General features: G+C 41.2%; 3 protein-coding genes across 9 annotated transcripts in view; 1 reads left to right on the top strand and 2 right to left on the bottom strand.

Annotated features, from left to right (window-relative positions):
* Positions 1-2,490, bottom strand: part of FAIM (Fas apoptotic inhibitory molecule) — an 11,328-nt gene extending 8,838 nt beyond the window's left edge. The window contains exon 1 of one of the 3 annotated variants that reach the window (XM_083574664.1): positions 2,338-2,490. The gene's annotated coding sequence lies outside the window, so the exon portion shown is untranslated. Of the gene's footprint in view, positions 1-1,442; positions 1,576-2,204; positions 2,251-2,337 lie in introns of those variants that run through there. The other 2 variants (XM_083574666.1, XM_083574663.1) reach the window with 2 other exon arrangements.
* CEP70 (centrosomal protein 70) lies at positions 1,387-22,725 on the top strand. Of its 5 annotated transcripts, XM_083574614.1 has the most exons (19): positions 3,800-3,923; positions 5,599-5,672; positions 6,439-6,540; positions 7,377-7,476; positions 8,358-8,481; positions 9,390-9,570; positions 9,851-10,020; positions 11,685-11,744; positions 11,977-12,079; positions 13,070-13,158; positions 13,665-13,736; positions 14,466-14,565; positions 14,996-15,169; positions 16,138-16,284; positions 16,828-16,996; positions 17,943-18,057; positions 19,950-20,029; positions 20,496-20,531; positions 20,936-21,102. In XM_083574614.1, the coding sequence occupies exons 2-18, from the start codon at positions 5,664-5,666 to the stop codon at positions 20,525-20,527; spliced, it is 1,827 nt and encodes a 608-aa protein (XP_083430740.1). In that variant the 5' UTR covers positions 3,800-3,923; positions 5,599-5,663; the 3' UTR covers positions 20,528-20,531; positions 20,936-21,102. The 5 variants fall into 5 exon arrangements, with proteins under 5 accessions (XP_083430737.1, XP_083430739.1, XP_083430736.1 ...); XM_083574611.1 differs by lacking the exons at positions 3,800-3,923; positions 20,496-20,531 and adding an exon at positions 1,387-1,496 and having other exon boundaries at positions 20,936-22,725; XM_083574613.1 differs by lacking the exon at positions 20,496-20,531 and having other exon boundaries at positions 3,795-3,923; positions 7,380-7,476; positions 20,936-22,725.
* ESYT3 (extended synaptotagmin 3) overlaps positions 21,147-22,781 on the bottom strand; it is a 38,813-nt gene continuing 37,178 nt past the window's right edge. The window contains exons 21-23 of the mRNA XM_083574581.1: positions 22,676-22,781; positions 22,229-22,278; positions 21,147-21,952 (exon numbers count right to left, since the gene is read on the bottom strand). Of these exons, the coding sequence (XP_083430707.1) occupies positions 21,907-21,952; positions 22,229-22,278; positions 22,676-22,781 (202 nt within the window). The 3' untranslated portion in view covers positions 21,147-21,906. The remainder of the gene's footprint in view (positions 21,953-22,228; positions 22,279-22,675) is intronic.

The following is a 22,781-nucleotide window of genomic DNA, read 5'->3' as shown; positions in this document are numbered from 1 at the left end:
TCATAATGTCACCTGTGTGTGACTAGACACTGAAATCTAAGAATTAAAGAGAAATTCCCATTAAGCAAACTCCCTGTCAATCAAAACCACTGATACTGCTGCCTCATATTATTTTATCCTAACTGTGTTTCTCCATCTTCTGTTCCTGGAGGATAAAAAAGCAACTGGAGGATAAAAAGCAACTATCCAGTATTACACTGTGTGAAATCAAGACTGAAGAGGAGGCCCTGAAGAAAATCAGAGATAAAAGGCCTATATTTTTAAAGAGCAATAATAAAATAGGAATAGAAGGAGATAGGATACAGAAGCAGTTATAGGGAAAAGAGAATGTAAAAAGCGGTAGGAGGAATGAATGAGAAGAGGGTACAAATGAAGGAGATGGGTACAAGAAACAACTGGAGATGAGGAAAATACTTTTGAGAAGCATGAGTGGGGAAAGAGGAAGGATATAATCCTCTTCAGAGCCTTAGGATCAGCAAATTCTGCCTAAAACGTAGAGACTGTTTCACCATATCTCCAGGGTCAATGTCTCTACTTAGTGTGAGAAAAGCTGAACTATGAAACTCCCTGCTGCAATGATATTGATTAGACATCAATAGAAAATGTCAGTAATTGCCTGCTTATTGTGCCAATCTCTATCTCCATCCACTACAGTTTTGTTTAATTCTACACCACCACTGTTTGACTAGTGGACTTTAATATTTTCAGCCCTCTCAAGGAACCTCTGGATTATAAGAAGTGTGGGAGAGCTGCTCACCAAGATATCCCAGGCTTGAAGTACTTTTAAAAAGAAAGCCACAGCCCTTAAATTAGGCCTGGAAGCTCACAGGCAGCCCATGTGATTTGCCCAGAACCAACTGGATGTGGTCCCACCTGCCAGCAATTCACACTGAGAAAGGCTGCAACAATCTGTGCTCGCTGCCATTTCTGAGCAGTCTTCAAGGAATAAGAGCACCAGGGACAAGAATATGCTAAAGAGAGTTGGGGTGAGAACACACAGACCTGTTTTACACCATTATTTACGTCTGAGGACCGCTGGGAGGTGCACAGAAAGAAAAAAATGCCATAGTGCATATGCCATAGCATATCCAGACTCCTTCATCTGCCCCAACTGCAGCAAAGTATCGGTCTCTACAGCCACAGTAACTCTCCAAGTGTTTGACTTCACCCCCAAAGGCGCATTCTTCCATTGTCTCCAGAGGCAGACAGATGTTGCCAACAACAATATTCAAGGAATGAGGTGAGAAAACCCTGTCCATGCCACAAATTCAAATACCAAAAGCATGTGGAGAATATGTCTCAATCTACATTTATAGCATTCTAGATTCTTCAATGGAAGGGTCACCAGAGGTATCAGAAGAAGCATCACCAGGCTTTCTCTATGTGCTGCATTTGGTGGCTCAGGCCAAGTAAGGCTGGATGTATATCTAAGTGTGCATTACCTTTGCAAGAGGATGCTTCTTTATTCCTGGATTAATCTGAAATAACTAGGAGAGGTGGGTTCACCATCATTCATCCTTTCACTCACAAAGAAAAAAAAGTTGTTCGTAGTCTAGGGAAGGGTTGTTACAGAGAGCCATGAACAGTGTTTGTGTCCTTGAACTCGCTTTCTAAGGGCAATGCAGTTTGTCTCTAGGGCATATGTGTACAAAGAGGAACAGAAATGGTCAGGTAATCCGGATTAACTCCCTGCTGCCTTTTTAAATCAGCAAATGGATGAATCACAGCCCCCCTCCCCTCTTTATAGTCGAAGCGAGAACTCCAGCCACAGGTAGTCGATGTGAGTAAGCAAGGGGGGCGGTTGTTAATCCGGAGTAATAAAGGCAGAGCCAAACAAACGGTCTGCTGCTTTCAATGATTTTACAGGGATTTATCTAGGCCGGGGAAGTTGAAAGATACACACAGTAAAGGGGTGGAGGAGGTGGGTAGATGGGCTGGAATTGAGGGGCGAGGAAGAGACGGGCCAACCGTCGTGTCGGCTGGTGACAGGGCCTCCCCCTTCCTCCCACCCCACGGAGTCATCCCGAAGGCGAGGCCTTTTTCCTGGGGACAGTGGCGAGGACCTGTATCTATGGGCGACGGGCCCGTAGCGCTACAAACAACTCCAACCCAGGCGAAGGAGGAGGAGAAGGAGATAAAATGGCGGGGCGGGGCACTACGAGTTACGGCGACTCTGTCCTCCTCCCTCCCTCTCCCTCAGATACCTGCGCGGCTCTCCCAGACCGTTACTCCGCTCGCAACGGACTCTCCCTCCCAAAATGGCGGCCGAGCCTGGCGGAGGGGGAGAAGAGGGAGAGGCCGCCCAGCGCCTCTTCCTTCCTCCACCCGGCAACTCACCTGCTTTGCTCCGTCCCGCCTGTCCGTCAGCGGGCTGCTTCTTTCATCTCACACACACACACACACACACCCCGCCCGCCCTGCCTCAGTGGAGCAGCTTCCCTTCTCCCGAGTGAGGCCTCCCTCTTCAGCGCCACCTCTGGAGGCGCCTCGGCTGCTCGCTCTCCAGTTCCTCCTCTTCTCCTCAGGCTCCCCAAAGCAACGCGGGCTGACTGTTCCCCGCCGTGCCCCGCTTTAAAGGATGCTGCTTCTTCGTTCTTCCTTCAGCGCCCCTTCACCTTTTCTTCCATCATTACTTTTCCTTACTCTTTTCCCATGAAGCAGCTGCAAGGCGGATAGGGCTTGTTCCTAAATCAGGATTTATAGTCCCTCTGAGGAAGGAAAAAAACAATAACAACCCAGTTCGGATTTATTTCCGAGGAACAGGCGTAGGCGGTTTTTCTTCCGTGCTGCCTGAGTTTTGCAGTACTTTTCTTTCTCTCGGATTGCTGGAAAGAGATCGTGTCGAATAGTCTAGAAACGTAATGTAATTCTTTGTACGCAGGCAAGAGTATGTTATCCTTCTATGTTTGCTAATAGCAAAGAAATACAGGATGGCGGCTACTATTGTATATTCTCATCTGGGAGAGTTTGCTACGCGCCCTAGCCATAGGTGTGGAAAATTCAAAGAGTCTTAAAAACCCAATCCTGTATACATTTTACTCAGAAGTAAATAAACCCCACTGCTTCCAATGGGATTTAATTCCCAGATAAGTGTTCATAATGACTACAGTCTTACGGTTCAGATTAATGTGGGAGCCTTTAAGGAGCAGCAAAATCGAAACGATGCTGATCGGTGTCTTTTTCCTGTTAATCACTGAGCGCACCCATCGACGGAGCCCCAATAACATTGGAAGGGAACTAATTTCCCGGGGGTTCATGACAGAATTCCCTACAGGTGCCCTTTTGTCCTCCACAATCTCCTTTGGTACCCGTATGAGAGGGTAAATGCAACAGGTGCAGCTTTCACAGCATCGTGGAGTTGGAGGGAATTTCCCTCGAAGGCCTCGATCTTACCGCAGCACCTTTGATCTGGTGCAAGAGCACCCACAACAGATGGCTGCCCTGAAGACATAGGATAGTGAGGGAAAGCTTCACCTGTTGAATAAGATGCACGGGGTGGGGTGGCAACTGCTAAAGGCGCAGGAGCGCCACCAGCAAAATGGGCCATCTTGCTGTCACAGAGAGAGAGAGAAAACGTGAGGTATTTGTCTCCAGTATAAAGCGCAGCATCTTTTTCCTGAGGCCGCAAAGTAAAGAGGAGCGAGCGAGCTAAGCTCAGAGAGTAAAACCTGCGTGGGATTGAGGAGCGCGATGACAGCTCCTCTTTAGAAATGGTTCCCTCCCAGTCCCTAGATGGAGCCGAAAGGCGCCCATATTTAGAAGGGGAGGAGACTGAAGCCCAACCCTGGGGGCGGCCTTGCTGCGAGGATTTCCTCCAACCCGCAGCTGAAGCTGCAAAGCCCGCCTATAACGGCTGGGAGAGGCGCAGCCCCGGGCTGCTGCAGAAAAGAAGAGGCTGGAGCTTGTTAAATCGTCCGCGCCAGGTAATGGGCTTTTGAGTTCTTGATGTGAGCAAGTGAAAGTGAGGACACGTGTCAAAGGAAGGCGCAAGGACCCTACGGAACGAAAGGTGTTGGTGGAGGGAGAAGGAGGCGGCGGCGGCGGGTGGGGAGCCTGTGGGGAGATGTTGTTGCCTTTACATGTGCTGGTGCTTTTCATATTTAGGCCTCCTTGCACAGACAGCGTTTACTAGAAGTATAGTAAGGGCTTTAATTTATATTCTGGTTTGCCACATGAGCTGCAACCTCAGAAGATAAAAACATAAAACAAACACGCCTCTGCAGCATAAACAAACTTGCTCATCGATTCTCAGCTTCTGCCCCAAGAATATTCAAATCCGCTTAAACTCTAGCGTGTGCAGGTAAAAGGCAACGCTTTGTTTTCTGCAGCAGTTTTTTTTAGTAACTTGAAACCTTGCGTGTGCTTTCACCAGCAGAAATGCCCTTCAGGCTAGGGAATACATATAACCATCAGCTCCTCGTAGTTGGCCCGACTATTACTCTATATAAATACAGTGGTACCTCAGTACATACGCTTCAGATTACAGACTCCGCTAACTCAGAAATAGTGCTTCAGGTTAAGAACTTTGCTTCAGGATGAGAACAGAAATTGTGCTTTGGTGGTGCGGCGGCAGCAGCAGGAGGCCCCATTAGCTAAAGTGGTGCTTCAGGTTAAGAACAGTTTCAGGTTAAGTACGGACCTCCGGAACGAATTAAGTACTTAACCCGAGGTACCACTGTATTTGTTTTAGTGTTTTAACATTGTAAACCACCTTGGCAGAAAGACAGTATATAAAGCCATCCAATAAATCAAATAAGAAAACCAGGCAAAACCCACCCACTCTACAAAGCCAACCTCTACAAAAAGGCAAAAAACCCACAAACAGACAAAAGCCACTTTACCATCCCCAGAAGCACTCTTCACAAACCCAGACAGTCAAAAGCAACACACACACACAAAAGGCAAAGTTACCCAAAAACCCACAGATGACAAGCAAACCCACACATACCCCCCAAACAGTAATACAGCCCCCCCCCGCAAGAAACAGAAAAAAGCATCCTCAAAGGCAAAAACCACATACCCCAAAACATGGAACGTTCCCTATAATTGGCAAAGCACAAGCTTCCTTTTGCACAACCTGTGCAGACATCTCAGTCACATGCACACATATAAAGCAAGCAGGCACCAACCCAACTGGCAAAAAGATCACTTTCCTCTTTTGCTGAACAGTAGAATCACCACTGTTTCTAATCACCCACAACTATTATGCTGCTATTCAGATGTGCAATGTTTTGCTCTTGCTTATGATTTTTTGAAGAATGTGAAGGAGTCTTAAATTGGAAGGTGGGTGCTTTCAGGTTGTTTCTCTGTTGTACTTTGGGCACTGGGCAGTGTGTTGTACTTGCATCAGTAATACTGTGTTGTACTTGCATCAGTAATAAGTTTGAACTAAAGGGGTTTTTATTCAGTGATAATGTGGACCTGTGAAGGACCTCTATGCTAAAGTTTAATCAACAATCCCTGTGCAGACTTCATCCATCTGAAATGGAAAATAGAAGGGGAAATAAGAACTTATAATATTGCCACATGTAAAATTGGTTCATATCAAATTTTCCTCCTATATGTTTCACCATATTTTTCTCCTAAATGTATTTTCAGATTACAGAAGAGATCGGAATATTGACCACTAATCAGCTGAAACTAAGGCTCCAAAACAATTTACTATGGCAGAGGTATTTGAACTTTAGATAATTAATAACTGTACATTTTAAACATATGTAGAATTGGTAAGCAATAGTACAATAACCTTAAGTATATTATGTGTATAATGTATTCTTTAAAATGTTTGAAGTGTTGAGGGAAGAAGCCATTTCTCCCCACACATTATAATAAATTGCATGACAAAATGTTGTTTAGTCTACTGTCTGTACTCACTTTCTCAGGAGTAAGTCCCATCGAATTCAGTGGGGCTTACTTCTGAGCAGACATGTTTGCACATTGTTCTGCTAAGCCATAGTTTAATCTTACATGAAGAAAGTTAGGTGAATCCTATTTACAATTGCAATCCTACTCTCAGTAACTGGGGAGTAAGCCTTTTCAGTTCAACATGACTACCAAGTGATGTTCTGTATTGCTCTAAATTTGGATTCTATGTATGCAAATACTATCTACTATTTATTAATCTGTGCCCAGTTTCATTTTCCTTTTCTTTGTAAAGCAGAAAAATAACCAGATTAAAGCTGTAGAAAAATATGTGTTTTTCAGATGAAGTCTGCATATTTTTAAAAAATGAAATCCAAAGGAATCTTAAAAGATCATGCTATCAGAATTCCGCATAAGACTGGATCTCTTGTTCCTCCTTCTAAGCTTCTATACAGTAGTATGCATCCACGGCTGCAATCCTATAGCCACTTTTTGTGGAGTAAGCGCCACTAAGTAGAGTAGATATACATAGCATTTTGGTGTGTTTTTAACACATTCCTTTTGTTTGGTTTTCAGAGCTCTCAAAGTTGTAGCTTGCCAACAGAGGCAGCATCAGGTTCTATGATGATACATTCCTGCCCAGAAAGAATGTCTAATGATAGTCGGAGAATGGATGAGGTAAGAAGTTAGAAAGTTATACTTTCTCAAAGTGTAGAAATTTTGCACTGAATTGACTGGGCTCTTGTAGAATGTCTTAAAACAGATGATGACTGTTGAACATGTGTGAAACAGGGAGCCACTTGAGGGGAATATTGAGGGTGTGTTTTCTCTCTCTCCCTTTCTTTGTCTTTCCAGTTGCTCGGTTTGTCTTTTCTTTTTTTAATTGTGCATATGGAATTATTAATGGGTCAGAGTGGTTGAATATATAAAGAAGGCTCATACCTAGATCTGAAGCCTTTAATTGGGATGAACCTTTATGGAAGATGGGAGCTTAGGAAAATTAAGTGGGGATAAAAACACACTTAATATGAATGTATTGAAATTAATAAAATATAAATTCAGGTAGGTAGCCGTGTTGGTCTGACACAGTTGAAATAAAGCTTGCACACGAAAGTTTATACCCAGAACAAACTTAGTTGGTCTCTAAGGTGCTACTGGACATTTAAAAAAATATTTAATAAAATATAATTTCTATACAGTTTACCCCATTTTTACAGTAAAGCAAGAAGTGTTTTTATGATATTGCTCAGTGAAGGAATTTGTTATCACAAATTGAGGAGGTGCTCTCAGTTATGACCAAATTGGATGCCATTGAAACTCATAAAATGTTGTGATGTGGGGTTCATAGTCTGCCATTGTGGCACATTTGCTGCCTTAGGTATTTTGACAGTAGTGCTTGGAAGTGGTGTTGAGTGAATAATTAGGAGAGAAGCAAATTAGAGAACAAACAAGAAAAAGATGTATACTCTAGCACGAAGAAACTCACAATATTTTCCATTTTGTCTGACTTTAAGCAGGAGCAAGAAGAATGGGGAAAATTAAACAAGTTATTAAGGCAACATGGCTTAAAACCTGTGTACCTTGATAAACCTGGAACTAGCAGAAACATAGCAGGTAAAACATCTGTTTTAGAAAAGAAACTGTAAATCAGCCTTCAGTTGAATTTTTCACTTTTCTAATTGCTTGAAGATGTGAATTTTCAAGTGTCCACAGTGTCGTTCATATTATATGGCTGCAAGGGAAGTGTGCATGATCAGCTATGTTACTACAGCTATGTTACTTGGTTTAATCTACATACAAAATGTAGAAAATTAGTATGGACCAAGGCAAATGTTAGATGTCATGTATTTATTTTTTTGAGGATGCCTCCTCCTGGCTCAAGCACTACGAAGTGTCAAAAACAAACACACTGCTTTCTTGTTTAAGCCATCTGGAGATGTTAACCTACACTTACTGTTTTCCTATAGGCACCTCTGCCACAATGTGCCTTCTTCATTCCAGTGGCCTGTTTTGAGACATTTGTTATAAAATGTGGCATTTTTAATGAGCTTCTCAAGGACTGCCTTATTCCATATGAACCTACCCAGACCCTGAAATCATCTTTTGAGGCTGTTCTTTGTGTGCTTCCTCCAGAGGGTGGCAACACCTTACGTCTGGAGGGTGGCAACACGAGAACAGGCCTTCTCTGCAGTGGCTCCCCATTTGTGGAATGCTCTCCCCAGGGAGGTTCACCTGGGACCTTCATTATACACTTTAAGGCACCAGGCAAAAATAGTCCTCTGCTGTGGGGTGTGTGTGTGTGTGTGTGTGTGTGTGTGTGTGTGTTATTGGATTGTTCTTGTTTTCATTTTGCTTATGTATTCTGTGTTTTTATATCGTGATTTTATCCTGTGAACTGCCCTGAGACCTGCGGGTATAGAGTGCTATACAAATTTAAGAAATAAATTAATAATAATAATAATAGTGACTTTTTAAAATAAAAAAATCCTTTGCAGATAGGATTGTTATGGACAGACAGACTTCGCAAGCAATACGATATGCATTGAGATCGTTAATGGAAGAAACAGAGCGTCAACGTAAAATAGTTCGTGGCTTGATAGAAGAAAATCGCCAAATTAGGTAATAATGTTTCTTAGAATTCTTCTGCGGCATCTAACAGGCTCGATGCAGAGAGTTCTGAACCAGCCAAGAGGCTGAAAGGGGACCATCTTCACCTCTGTTCTTTGCTAATCAGAGTTCTTCACTCTTGCCATGTTTTTCTTTACGGTGGTAGAATTGTTGCAGGGGAGACTGGCAGGCTGCTCTTGAAAGCAGAATGTCATACTAGATCAGCCTTCTCCAACATGATGCCCTCCAAAGGCTGCTGTACAACAACTCCCATCATCCCTTACCCTTGGCTGTGCTGGCTGGTGCTCATGGGAGCTGTAATCTTAAGAGATCTGGAGGGCACAAAGTTGGGGAAAACCTGGACTAAATGCCCTGATCCACTATAGCAGTTTTTCCTTACTTCTGCTACATTGACTTGTCAATTTTTCTGCTTCCTAGCTTTCACAAAGTCTTGCTCACAACTGCTCTATTTCACTTGTTTTGTCGCTTAAAAGTTCTGACCTGCCCGTTATGGCATTTTGGAAGCTGCTCCATGCATTCTTCTCATTCCTGCACAGGAATGCCAGGTATTGGGGGTTACATGATAGGTCAGGATTTGTCCCTGTGTCCATTCTCCAATGTGAATAGGTATGCCTTGTTTTTCAAAGAGCGAGGAAAGAACATGTGGCTTGTTTTTCATCAAGTCCAGTCTCCCAAACTGATGCTTCACTTTGGCTCATGTACTTACAGCATGTGAAAAGCAACAAGAAAACAGAAAATCCTTCAGGAGAACTTGTTTATATTGTCTTTTAAATGCAGATTCTTTAATTCAGATTAAATACTTTAATCTGGAAAACTTTAATTCAGATTAAATTCACTGTGGTTTAGTTTTCACTGAAGGAATTTCTTTATTTTCTATTTTTTCATTTTTTTAAAAAAAGAGATGAACTACGTTTAGAACGAAGTCGGGCTTCTCGGCAGGAACAACGAGCCAATGAGCTCGACATCATTGTGGAAAACGTCAAACAGAAAATCTGTCAGCTGGAAGATAAGTCTATAGCGCATGCTTGTGAGCAGCAGAACCAAGTCAAGGAGCTTCAGAAAGATCAGCAAGCTTCACAGGTACTTAATTAGTAGAGATGTGGAATTCATAACTTAATCATGTCAGGGGATAGCTGATCACAGAATCGATACCATTGTACAGTATGTCATGGCAGAGTGTTTTGACCTTATTGGTGATGCACTTTTAAAATGCACTTGCAAGAAAAAGAATAAAACGAGTTACCTCTTTTAAGAAATTGAGAGACTTAGAATGGACAGAGCAAATGAATTCTGGCCTACCATTTACTTCCCTTCTTAGGACCATTCTGCCTTCTGTGATTCCCTTGTGTTCTGCTTGCAGGCAAAGAATCAGCAACAGATCGACAAGCTCCGAGAGCAAGAAGAGACTATTGCCCGTTTGGAAAAAGAGCTTAAAAAGATGGACATGGAGGAGGAGGAGCGTTTGGCTACACAGAAAAAAATATTCCGGCAGTTCTGCAAACAGGCTCCAAGAACTCCCTTGGATCAGCAGTAAGTCATTCTTGATAATTCGTGAGAGATTTGTGCAAATCTTAACATTTTCAAGGTCAGTATTTCTCACTGTAATCTGAAGCATGAGCTTACTTGGGAGTTGCATAGGATTTCTGGCCATTCTTGGTTAGTACTTGGATCCAGGTACTTTACCTGTACTTTACAGGTACTTGGGATCAAGTACTTTACCTGTCGTGGTGATGTGGCTGCCACCTCTGTGCATGTTGTGTTGCCTTGGGTGAATAAGGAGATGCAGGACAATCCTGGTGGTGCCATTTAAAATCTTGTGTATTTTTATAGTCTATGAGTAGTATTCAACTAATTTTTACTTAGAGTAAACCCACTGAAATTAATAGACCTAGCTTAGTTACGTTCATTGCTTTACCCTGTCTACTCTGAGTAAAAATTAGTTGACTACCACCCTATATATTTAATAAATATACCCCCAAATTTTAATATTCAGGCTGCACACATACCGTACTTTTAAAGAACATAACTTCTCTCAAATCATCCTGGGAGCTTTAGTTTATCTCTCACAGAGCTACAATTCCCAGCACCCTTAACAGATTATAGTTCCCAAGCTTCTTTGAGGGAAGGCATGTGTTTTAAACGTATGGCGTCTATGCAGCCTATTACTCCAAAGAAGGTCCATAGGAAAAAAATCAGAACTACCACAGGGTGGCAGCAAAAGGAAGAAAATGTCTAATAATCTCTGGCTTTATAACAAAGCTAGTTTCAAGCAGCAATACATTGACTTGTTATGTACTGTTAAGTCTGATTTTTTTACAAAATTAACTCACCTCGTAGATCATTGTATGACAAATACTGTAAAATCCCGAAGAGTACAAAGCTTTCTGTAAAATCTACAGTGGTGATGCTTTTTTGAGAAAAAAACCCCTATACTACCCAAACTTGATGGAGATCTGATTTTGTGTTTCTTCCACTTATTTTTAGTAAACAAAACTAACATTACATGTTATGTAAGTATCTGAAAAGCTTTTCTAACTTGTCAGAAATAGTTAGAATTGAAATGTTTTTCTTGCTGGGGCAGGGGAATATTCAACAAAGATATCTTAGTTTGGTTTAAGTGTTTATATTAAAATAGAATCACAAGTACACTGTGATAAATTTCTGAGGAGAGTTGTTGGAAGAGATAGAAAGAGTCTGAGACATTACTATCGCCTGTTTTTTCTGTTCTAAGTGTCTTCTGTTTTTTGCCTACATCCTTTCAGGAAGTGTGGGAGCTGGTGGCCTTCTTCAGGGTCTGGGCCTTCTTCCATCTTATCCATCTCGCTACTGTTTTGAACTCAGGTCCCAGAGCTTCTGAAAAAGGATTGATTGCTAGGAGGGAAAATGAGTTACATATGCTTGCACTGCATAGGAATAGTTACTTGAAGACAAAAGTTAATTACAAGTTGATTTTAGATTTTCCCATATTAGATCAATTCCAGTTGCCCAATTGTATTCATTACGGTACTAATTGCTTGTATGTATTTTATAAAGAGTTGTTCTTCTGAAGAATACATAGTAGTGGAATAGATTTTGGAACATTTCGTATGATGTAGCTACATTGTCATCATTATTGCTAATAATAATAATATTTTGTTTATATACTAAAATTGGATTGCCACTCTTATGGTGTGTTTTCCCTTGTTTCTTTCTAGGATTTGTTCTTTAATTGATCATTATGAGTCTCAGATCAAGCAAGTGAGAAAAGAATTAAGGTAAGAAGAGAACTCCTGTTAGGAGGAGTTTCATAATACGATAAAAAAGATGAATAGGAAAAGTCATCGATACAAAATGAGTGATTCGGTGGTGATGTATCGATGGCTGAATAGATCAGCTATTCAGGTTAGTCTTGCGGAATAGGTCTCACCAATCAAATGATTTCTAGTTTTGTAATTTTAGTATTTTTCACTGTAGTGGAACACATTTTAACTTGGATTTCCTTCCTAGGAGATATAACAGAGAGCCTGATCATACACAAGGAGAAGGGAAAAATGAGGAAGAATTCTTGAAGGACATAGATGCCACTCCAAATTACAGAGCCCTACTCATGGTAAGGCACAAGCAGGTACCCATGGATGTAGAAACTGTCCAACTTCTAGGGAGGAAGTTAAAGGTGTCCACTTCAGGTTTATGCTGAAGACAAGATGCATGAGGGGCAGTCTTCCAATGACCTCCCCTCCCAGTAGCTGTTCCCAGGCTGTTTTCTACCTTGGGACAAATATTTCTTGGATGTCTGTCGCTCTCCCCCGGATGACTGCCAGATGGAGCGCTTCTGCAATGGGTGGCTGCATAGTATATAGCAGCTGATCGCTGGGGAATTTTGACAAAGGCTCCTATGCACGTAGAGTTCCTCTGTGCAAGGGACAATCCTGCCCCTGCCCCCAATGTGGAGGAGCTGTTGTGTGTAAGCCCCTTCTTGCGCTTACCAAACATGTGTCCAGCAAGGCCACCAGGGTTATTGGTGGGAGGGGAGATAGCTCATGCAGTCTTGTATAAAGGTTCCCATTGTTCTCTTCTAAATCTACCCCACCCCCCAAAAAACCTGCCAAAGTTAATCCCTGGTTTGATTTAAAACAAAACGCAGCAGTTTGCATCGTCCCTTCTGTTTGATTCTCAGCATATTGTGTGGAGATGGGCACCCTTCAGTGATCTGGTTGCTGTTTGCACAGCATGGAACAGCCTCCAACCCAATGACTGACTGGCTGCTTAATTTTAAATATCATATGTAATATTTGGCTTTTATCACCTGGTTTTATAACTTGAGATAAAGTGAAAATGGTCATATACTTAAATTTGAATAGATGGAATTTTAAACTTAAGAGTTCCTGATTCAAACCACAGTTCACCTGTAAGCTCCCTGGGTGACTATTTGAGGAAGTCAGTATTTCTCAACATTTTGTTGGTAAAGCCCCTTAGTATATAGCAATAGTACAGTATATTAGTGACTTATTTAGCCCACTTGTTGTGAAGACAATTGAGATAGGTTAGTGACATTATGAATGCTTATATGACAACATATTCATTATAAAAGTCTTTGAAGTCTTTCCAGACTCAGATAATCGAAACAAAAGCCAGAAATGAACAGCTGTTACGTGAAAATACAAATCTCAGGAAAGAGATGGAAATCAGGTAAATAGTATGAATGTTTTATAGGCTGTTAGGAAAGCATAGCTGCTTCACAATGTAACTATTTCTTTAATAGTAAAAGTGATCTATAGCCTTCTATTCAGAATAAATATCTTTCTGATGCAGCTTCAAATTAACTAAAAAACAACAACAAAACATTGAAGCCACAGTAACCACCATATGAAAAGTAATTGGGATTCTTCCCATTAGGTGGTTGCTGGCAGATGGCCCTGTGGGAGGTGAGAGAAATCTAGCTAGAGCTGGCTTTGAAGTTGTCTTTACCTGCCTGCCTTTCTCTACTGGATTCCTTCCCACTGGGCAGCTGTTGCCCTATGAGGGAGGTGAAAATCCATCTGAAGCAGGCTCTGAAGCAGCAAGCAATCTTCCACAAATCTGGAAAAATCCATAGATACTACTTAGTGGTTGATGAGGGAGGGTGGCATGCTCTTCTGCTCACTTTAAAAATTATGATTCTCTAGAAATGCACTGGATTTTTGTTTTCCTTTTAGACCAACTGTGCAAGAGTTAAAATTTTACAAACACCAAGTGAAGAAGCTGGAGAAAGCGCTGAAGAATATCAAGTAACTAATTTCCATTAAGCATTAACAATAGACCTCTGTTTTGAAGATGGAGAAAGCAGGGGCCTTTTAGAAATAACCTTCTTCTGAAGGCAGGCAGACTTAAAAGAAAGCCAAAGAACAGAGGCACACAAGCTTTCACTGTAGTTCTAAAGATGGGCTGGTGGAAAGCAAAAGCTCTGTTGTGAAGAATAAGAGCAAAAGCATGTCTCAGTACTATCCCTTGAGATTGTGGATGTGCTTGTGCTTGTAGACTCAATCACATGTGTGAAGTGATGGGAAAGTTGGTGAGAACTGCAGGTTTCACCAACAACCACTTATGCCAGTCTTCTACAGTCAAACCTCGGCTCCTGAATGCTTCTGTTTTGGAACATTTTGGTTCCCGAATGCCAAAAACCTGGAAGTAAATGCTCTAGTTTTCCAAAGTCTTTTGGAAGCCGAATGTCCAACGCGGCTTCCACTTGAGGGCAGGAGGCTCTTGCAGCCAATCGGAAGCTGCGCTCGGTTGTTGAACATTTCAGAAGTGTTCTGCTTCTACACTTTTTGTGGTTGGGACAATAATTTGTATGAAGCATTAAAACTGGGTTGAAATGTACATTTCAAACTAATTTAAATACATCTATTTCATTTTGTGTGCTGAATATATAAGCAAGAGAGGTTATAGAAGCATTTTTTGAAATATTTCCCCCCTTCTTGCTATAGTTCCTTTTTTCTTTTTTACCTGCAATATAGATCCCATGAGATTGATGAAGAAGAAAGCATGAAAGAAAACAGAGAATGTAAAAGTACTACAGGAGGGGTACTGCAGGAAACCTGCAGGAAATACTTGCAGGTAGGTGGGCTGCCGTTGCAGGAGCTATTAAAAATGCACTCATTTCCAAACTAAGGGTGTTTTTCCACCCTTATTACATGAATGAGTTGTGGTGTGCCTCAAGCTCACATTCATACCACCTCTCCCCTTTTGTGTCTCTGAGAAGATTTGAAGCTTTTGCTTCCAATTTTGAACTTGCTGCAGTTTTCCTTGACATTTGAACTTGGGAAACTTCAGTTTCATTTAACTGTAGCTAGAAGAAACTAGGGTCAGACTTTGATTTCAGTTCTTGGTTTGTCCGCTCACTGGATATTTTAAAATACCCCCAGTCTCCTGTGAAAGCCAAGTCTTCTATTGTATTTTTATTAATTAGAGTGTGTATTTAGCATTGCAATAGTATCTGTCATAATTTCTGCTGTGTGGTTTTTCTGACAAATATTTAACATTAAAGGTGTTGTCCAGCATTGACGCTATTATAAGAAGCCCAAGAAGAGCTCCGTTGGTCACGCATTTGCAGCGGAAAGGGTTGCCGCAAAGCTGCCCTAAAGGGGATGAGCAGGAATGTGGATTTGAGCACCTTCCTCTTACAGTTGAGATGTGGGCTGACCAGCTAATGGCCCTAAAGGTACGGATGGTCTTTGATTTCAATCTTTCTTTCTCTAGCTAGCTAGTTCTTCAGATGTGTGCCTTGTGCGTTTTCCAGAGATAATAGTCTTCAACTTATTTCAAACTAATTATCCTGATAAGCTGCCGCCTTCTTCTGAGAGGAGCAAAAGAGAGGAATGTCATCCTTTTCATTTTTAACAAAATGTCATTGAAGATTTGTGTGTTGTTTAATATATTATTTGCTCCTTTTAAAATTCACATTACAAACACAATGAGCTCTGACCATTAAATAGAAATTGCACATGCTCATATTCTGGCCATTCGAGTTACTCTGGATAGTTTTCCTGATAGTTAAAATCCTTCTATCTGCCATTGCTCCTTTGGGAAGAACATACTAACAGCTCTCTGTTTTCAACTACAGGATAAATGGCTTTGGAGGAAATTTTAATTAGAAAAATGGTACTTTGGGGAGGTCAGATATCTCCCCGTACTCCCCCAGCCCTGTGGTCCTAATCTGATCTCCATCTGCTCAAGCAGCTGCTTTTTTACTTTTAGAACAAAAAAAAAGTGATTCTGATTTGGATGTCTCACACAAAACACAAGGATCACTTTCAGACAGGCAGAGCAATCCGAACCTCCCTTATGCTGGACTGGGTGGAGACTGTATTAAGTAGAGGGGTTGCTCTACCCAGCTGCCCTGGCAAATATCACCAGTGCCGACTTCCGCTTGCTGGTGGGTTCCCTGCTGGCATGATCCAGCAAAAAGCCCCAAAACACAGTGCTCTGGTAGTGGGGCTATGCCAGTCCTGAATCGGCTGGTTCCCAGGTAGTTCACCCAATGGCATCAGGTCTGGTCATCTTGTCCCCCACCTTCTGAACTGCACAAAGCCTCACAAGTGAGAGAGGGGAGTGTGGATTGTGCACAAAATATGTTAAGTAAAGCAGGAACTGCGATGGCTTCTAATAATAATTTCTTGCTCTTTCAAGACTTTGCATAGGTCCCTGAAAAAATTGTTTCTGCAGCTAGTGCCTTGGTGTATGGTCACGGTGCAGGATAACAGTGAATATATTAGAGTTGAAGACCTTCAGCTCATGGTAGATGAAATCTCCGAAGAAGTAGTAAATAAAGAAAAGGTAATTTTGTTCCAGAGCTATGTCTTTTCAAAGTTCTAGTATGAAATTCATTTATTTGCATGTGCTAGTATCAAGCCCTGTATTTATTTTATTTTACAATTATTAATATGCCGCCTTTTGTTGTGAAAGATAGCAAGGCATTTTCAGAAGAAAACCAAGAAAATATAAACCACATCTTCCAGAGTTCAGGAAAGATGGTACTATTTAAAAAAAAAATCTGGTACAAATATTCAGATAAGATACAGGACACACTTCCATTAATGCAGTAGAGAATTAGGTTCCTCATTGAATTTTGCTTCAAAGAATCACTTCGGCTGTGTTAGGTTTTTTTAATTACCTCAGTCCTGATTCTGCTTATACTTATAAATACCAACTAATTAATTCCTTTAAAGTCTTATAAAACTCCTTGCACTAGTGTAACTGTTTAGTTAGATAAGGCTTCTATGTTTTGAGGAAGACATCTTCAATGTTTCTGTATGCATCCTCAGCCAAGATTTAAAACTACTTCATCCTCCGCCCCCCTTTTTGTCTTGCATCCTACAGAGAAGTTGTGTGCCTTCACAAGAAGCTTTGTATGCAATGGTGTCTCACTTTCAAAAGCTCTTTGATGTGAAATCTATTAATGGAATTTATCCTCGCATGAATGAAGTTTATACAAAACTTGGCGAAATGATCAATGCTATGAGAAACCTCTGTGATCTTTTAGAACTAGGTATGGATAATCTTTCCCTTCCTCCGATGTGCATCCCTCAGCTTGGGATGCAATAATCATAAATAATAAATGCAGGGTGCCATAATAATTGCTAAAACGTAATTTCAAATAAATACGATTTAGAATCCCAGATTTTCTGGGTTTTGTTGTTTTTGTTTTGGGTAGTGGTGGAAAATGATTTCCATGTCTAAAATATGGACTTTGCAAAAGACCATTGAAAGTCAGCCTCATACTTTTTAGACCTGCTTTAGATTGATTTTTTCAAAAAACTACCTAATTTAACATGTTTGTCATAATGTAGTCACTACCCTAATGATTATTATGTAAAAATGTTGCTTCCACCCTCCCAGTTACAAGGTATTCCATACTGTTTTGCAAAGCAGAAGGACCATAGGTTATACTTGATATGATGTTATATTTTAATTTATGGTTTTCTCTTTTAAAAAAGTGTGCATTTGTGATTAGAACTGGTGCACTAGGTGCCTTGATTGCCAAATAGAACACACTTCATTTTGCTTACTTCAAAAAATCCTTAAATACCACTATAATTATAATCAACTTTTTTGTTATAATGTATTCTCTTAATTTCACTGTGTCTCTAGCTCTTAAATAATGTGTCTTTTTATCTTAAAGACAATTTGCTCTTGTTTGCTTCGGACATCTACCTTGATATGTATCATTGATCGTCAGGATCAAGAAGAGTATTGTCTGGCTTCTGTGTGGGTGTCTGTTGTACTTTCCCAGATCTGCGCTTTGTGTTCAGTATCTCCCAAAGCTTGGTCCTGTCCCCCAGTATCCTTATCGTAATTGCTTTTTAAAACAATCTGTATCCGGAATGGAACCTCGAGGATCATTCCGCATTTAGTGTGGGTGTTTGTGTTGGCAGTCACTTCCAGTGAGATTGCTCCTTGGTTTGTGTGTCTTGAAATGGATGTTTTCTTCCCAGATACTTCTGCCCCACCCAGTGTCCTGGTCAACAGGGTTGGAAAGCTATGCAGTCTGCTCAATGAGAATGTGTCCCAGCAGGTAGAGCAGTTGCTGGGCACCCCTGACATCCAAAGGTATGCAAGCCCTTGATAAATCATAGTAGTAACTCTTGAATGATACATTTAGATCCATATTGCTGTGGTCATTCTCAGTACTTCATTCAAAACCCATAACTTCCTTTTGAACCCTCTGGAATAACCCCTCAGGCTTAGTGGTTTGGAAGACTATGTGCATGTAACTAAAAGGACACTTCTTTATTCTGTTTGCTTCTACCTCTGCTTTCCTTGTGTCAGTTTCTGGATTGTGAGCCCAGCAGGGCAAAACCTTGTCCTGGTAAGGCACCATTTATCTGGATGGTGGTACCTAATAGTTGGCTATTCTAAGAAAGTATTTTATTGGTCATCTCCATATAGCTATGGTGCAACCCATTCTGTATGGAATCACGTTATGGCAAGTCTTCCGCTGCTGTGTCAAGTGACCTTTGTCAATCTGGTGCTCCATGTTGGCTGGGGCTGATGGGCGTTTTAATCTAAAACTGTGCCATGCTGGCAAAGGCTGCTGTAGAAGACCCTCACAGCCTTTTTACACAAGCCCTGCTTTTGCAGTTAAATAAGGTAAAGGGACCCCTGACAATTAAGTCCAGTCGCAAACAACTCTGGGGTTGCGGCACTCATCTCGCTTTACTGGCTGAGGGCGCCGGCGTTTGTCTGCAGACAGTTTTTCTGGGTCATGTGTCCAGCGTGACTAGGCCGCTTCTGGCAAAACCAGAGCAGCGCACGGAAATGCTGTTTACCTTCCCACCGGAGAGGTACCTATTTATCTACTTGCACTTGATGTGCTTTTGAACTGCTAGGTTGGCAGGAGCAGGGACCGAGCAACGGGAGCTCACCCCGTTGTGGGGATTCGAACCACCGACCTTCCAATCAGCAAGCCCAAGAGGCACAGTGGTTTAACCCACAGCGCCACCCTGTGGCAATTGAGGAAGTATATATATGGTGACATCATAGAAGTAGTTATGGAACATTCCATAATGGGACCTCATTTAATCTAAATCTAGGGCTAAGAATCAGGTTTAGGGGTTTTCTTTGCGGGGGGCGGGGAAGCACTGTGACCCACTCAATAGAATAGCTGCAATGAGAGATGATCTCAAGCTCCATTGATGAGTGATATTATTTCTGCTACCTTTTGATTTGTTAATACTGCTTCCCCAGCCCATTGTGACTTGGCTTCTGCATGAGATCAGACTTAAGTTTTAATAAACCATGGACTGCACAACTTTGTTGGTCACTTGGAGTATCCGTGACACACTTCTTTTGTGGAAATTCCTTAAACTATAGCCTTTCCCTGCTGTTGTGGCAAAGCAGGGGTGAGGAAACTTTCGGGGAGAAGCTGCATCACGCCAGTTGAAAGCTGTTGGAGTGTAGTGCCATAGTTGGTGGCCAGACAGAGGGCCCCCTGCCCCACGGAAACAGACATCCTATTATTGCTGACTACCCTATTTAATAAGAAGAGAGAAGCAGTGCACAGCTTTGGTACTGTTTGTTTTCTTAGAGGCTAGATAAGTGTTCTCTCATTTCAGCAGTACTGCAAGGCAGCAGTTAAGCACCTACACTCCTAGCTGCTAAAGAGACAAATAGCATAGCTCTGCCAATTTACACTATTTGAATTGCTGGCTGCATGCAGCCATATACCCCATAGAGTAATTGCAAGGGAAGAGAACCATATTTGGCCCCAGTTTCAAGGTAAAACACATCCATAAGCAGAGATGTAGCCTGAAGTAAAAGTGTGAGTATGGTGTTAGAAACAGGTGACCCTAGATGTATCTTACCAAGGATAATTCTTATAAGGATAATTTTGAAACTTGGAATATGAAGAGCTGGGAGGAAGGAAGCACAGATTTCAATGGGTTAGTTTTTGATATGAAAACTGCAGGAAAATGAATGTGGCACAATTGATTTTTTTCCAGCATTGTCGACGAGTTAAAAGAACATGATAACTTTTTCCAAGCATTTAAAGGTCTTATTGAAGACTTGCTTCATATTCTAGGTAAGTGATTTCTGCAACTTGCATCTTCCTGGTTCCCCAGAATCAGAACAGATGTAGGCAGGCATTCTGTTATTTCTTCTCTATGCTAATAGATAATCTATGCTTGATGGAATGTTTCTCTGCTGTGTTTTCTGGTTCCTCAATCACTACTGTTCTCTACCTTTTCTAGTTTTAGGCATGTGTACAGGTATTCCTATACCCGCAAATGTACATTTTACGCCCCCCCAAACCTAAAGTATACGAGAGCATGCTTACTAGCTACTTAGTTGTCATGTTTCCCAGTATGCAAAATTTAGGACTTTGCCTTTTGAGAGGGAGACAAAATCATTTCCCATTTGGGTTTTCCCATCTTTAATCCTAACGTCTTGCACAAGACCTTAGTATTTCTTTTTTTAAAAATACCCAAGCCCCATTTATGTAGTGCTATTATAGTCTGTTGTATCCCACCCCCTTTTATTTTTACTAGAATGGAGATCTCCATATCCTCTTTTGAAATAGACAGGTGGGTAACATTTGGGTTGCTGAAAACAAAATGGCTAGGTAGTACTTATTTGGCTGAGGTGCGAACAGAAGTAGGGGCAAGGCAATAGATCACTCACCACAACACAAGTGACAAACCACCCACTGAAAAAATGCTGTAAGGAACATCCATGTCATCAGTAGCTGGGTGTATACAGTTTTATATTAAGTGGGCAGGGGAAGCAGGCTAGCATTTTGACGCCTCAATAAACTCCTGTTGGGAAATGCCTTTTGCCAGACATGTGGGAGACTTCAGCTTTATCCAGGTATACAGCCTGCCCTTTCTGAGGAGACACAGCCAGAGTTTATTACTTTGCACAAAATTATTGTCATCTAGATTTGCACTGTAATAAGTATTGCATATAACAATCACTTTTCTCATTTCAGAGGTCAGAAATCTGACAGATATAGTACCTGCTGTGCAGAAGCTGAAATGGAAAGCCTGATGATTATGTAAGCCATGTCTCAACTTAATACTTACCTACCTCTCTCTCTGTGTGTATAGCTGTTGAATAAAAGGTTTTAACTATTGAAATTTTGATATTCACACATAATGGTCCAAGGGATTTTTTTCTCTCTCCAAAAAGTCACAATACCACAGTGTTTAAGTTTCTTTATTAAAATCAGTTTTGTACTCTGTTTAATTTCAGAAAACACATGCATCTTTGGCATAATAAATATAATTTAAGATTGTAGGGGTTCAGAATGCACTTTGGTTGTGAACCAGAAGACTGTAGCTGCAAAACAGTTTTCCAGTCATTCCTGCACTGGCTAAAAAAAAAAAGCTGGCACTGAAGTAACAGTCATCACACACATACCCCCTGCTGCCCACCCCCCCCCCCATCTCAGGAAGAGGGTGCAGGGCAAATAGTGACATATTCTTATCAAAACAGTATATAATCAGTGTGAAAGTTTTATATAGCCCTCTGTTATTACGGAAGGTTCCTGAGGTCTCTGCTTCTCAATCAATATACTCAGAGGTGGTGGTCTTTAAGTACCACCTGTTTCATTCAGCAATCGCCGAGAAGGGGCTTTGACTCTCTGCCAGAGCTCCAGGTGAGGTGTGCTAGCACTGTACTGCACTACAACCTGGAAGCATTTCCTAGACCGAAGACCCAATGCATGCCACAGGCGTGCATATGAATGTTCATTTTAATTGTGTATTATTGCCAGCAGTACTGCCATCGCAAGTGACCACAGAACTATTGCCAAAACAGTGCATCTTGAATAAATATTTTATAGAAGCGTATTAAACAATGTGATGAAGATAAATAAAAAATTACAAAGCTATTTTGTAATTAAAAAGTTCAAAATATACATATGTACACTTGCTTCAGCTGTTCATCAGGCAACAGGTATCAACTTTGGGGCTGTCCCGGCTGTCCATTTCTTGTCAGCTGATACCTACAGAAGAAAGAACAGAATTGCATTACAAAAATTGCTGGACAGACACTCCCCCCCCCCGCCACTTTTTAAAGCTGATTTTTCTGGTAAGGTTAGACTAGAGGTGATCCCTTTTAGGAAAAAGTTTTCTTCTAAAAACAACAGCAATCTATAACAATTGTAGGAACTGTGCAGGCATTGAAACTACCACATATAGTAGGGCATCAAAAGGTTATAACTAAAATCTATATAACTTTTTTTTGGTTATTTTCTTATAACCTGTAAATGTAAACATACCATTGAGAGAAGCCCCTGACTAAGTCTTCCTTTGACAAGTCAATCAGCACCTTCAAAACAAACAAACAAATTAAAAATTAAGAGATATTTCAAGTAACCTGCTTGAATATTTTCGTTAACTGTCTGAATTACAGATAAATGGTTCAAAAATAAGTAGAGATGATTACCAGACATAGAACCTGCAAGCAAGTTTTTTGTTGAGTTATAACCATCCTTGGAATGCAGGCGTGCTCTTTAATACAGAGAGGATGTTTTGACAGCACCAGAATTTTGAATATAGCAGCAAATGCTTGATTAGTTGGGTAGAGGAGATTTCTCTCTTAAGAACGCAATAGAAGTTGTGAGAAAGGGGGCACAACTGGAAGTATATGTAATCTTTCTGCCATGCAATCAATTTCACCAGCTTATTTGCCCTCATGGTCTTAACTTTTGAAAGCAGTGCCATACCTTTCCAAGCTCCTTCCTTTCATGTGAAATAAATCGCCGTCTGTTTTTCACTGCAATGTCTAAGGCTCGTTTCTTGATGTCTTCCAGAGTGTCAAAAAATTCAAAC

This window comes from Podarcis filfolensis (assembly GCF_964270895.1).
Source record: "Podarcis filfolensis genome assembly, chromosome: 1".
NCBI classification, from domain to species: domain Eukaryota; kingdom Metazoa; phylum Chordata; class Lepidosauria; order Squamata; family Lacertidae; genus Podarcis; species Podarcis filfolensis.
Note: the sequence above shows the minus strand (reverse complement) of the source record. Positions and strands in the feature narration are given on the sequence as shown.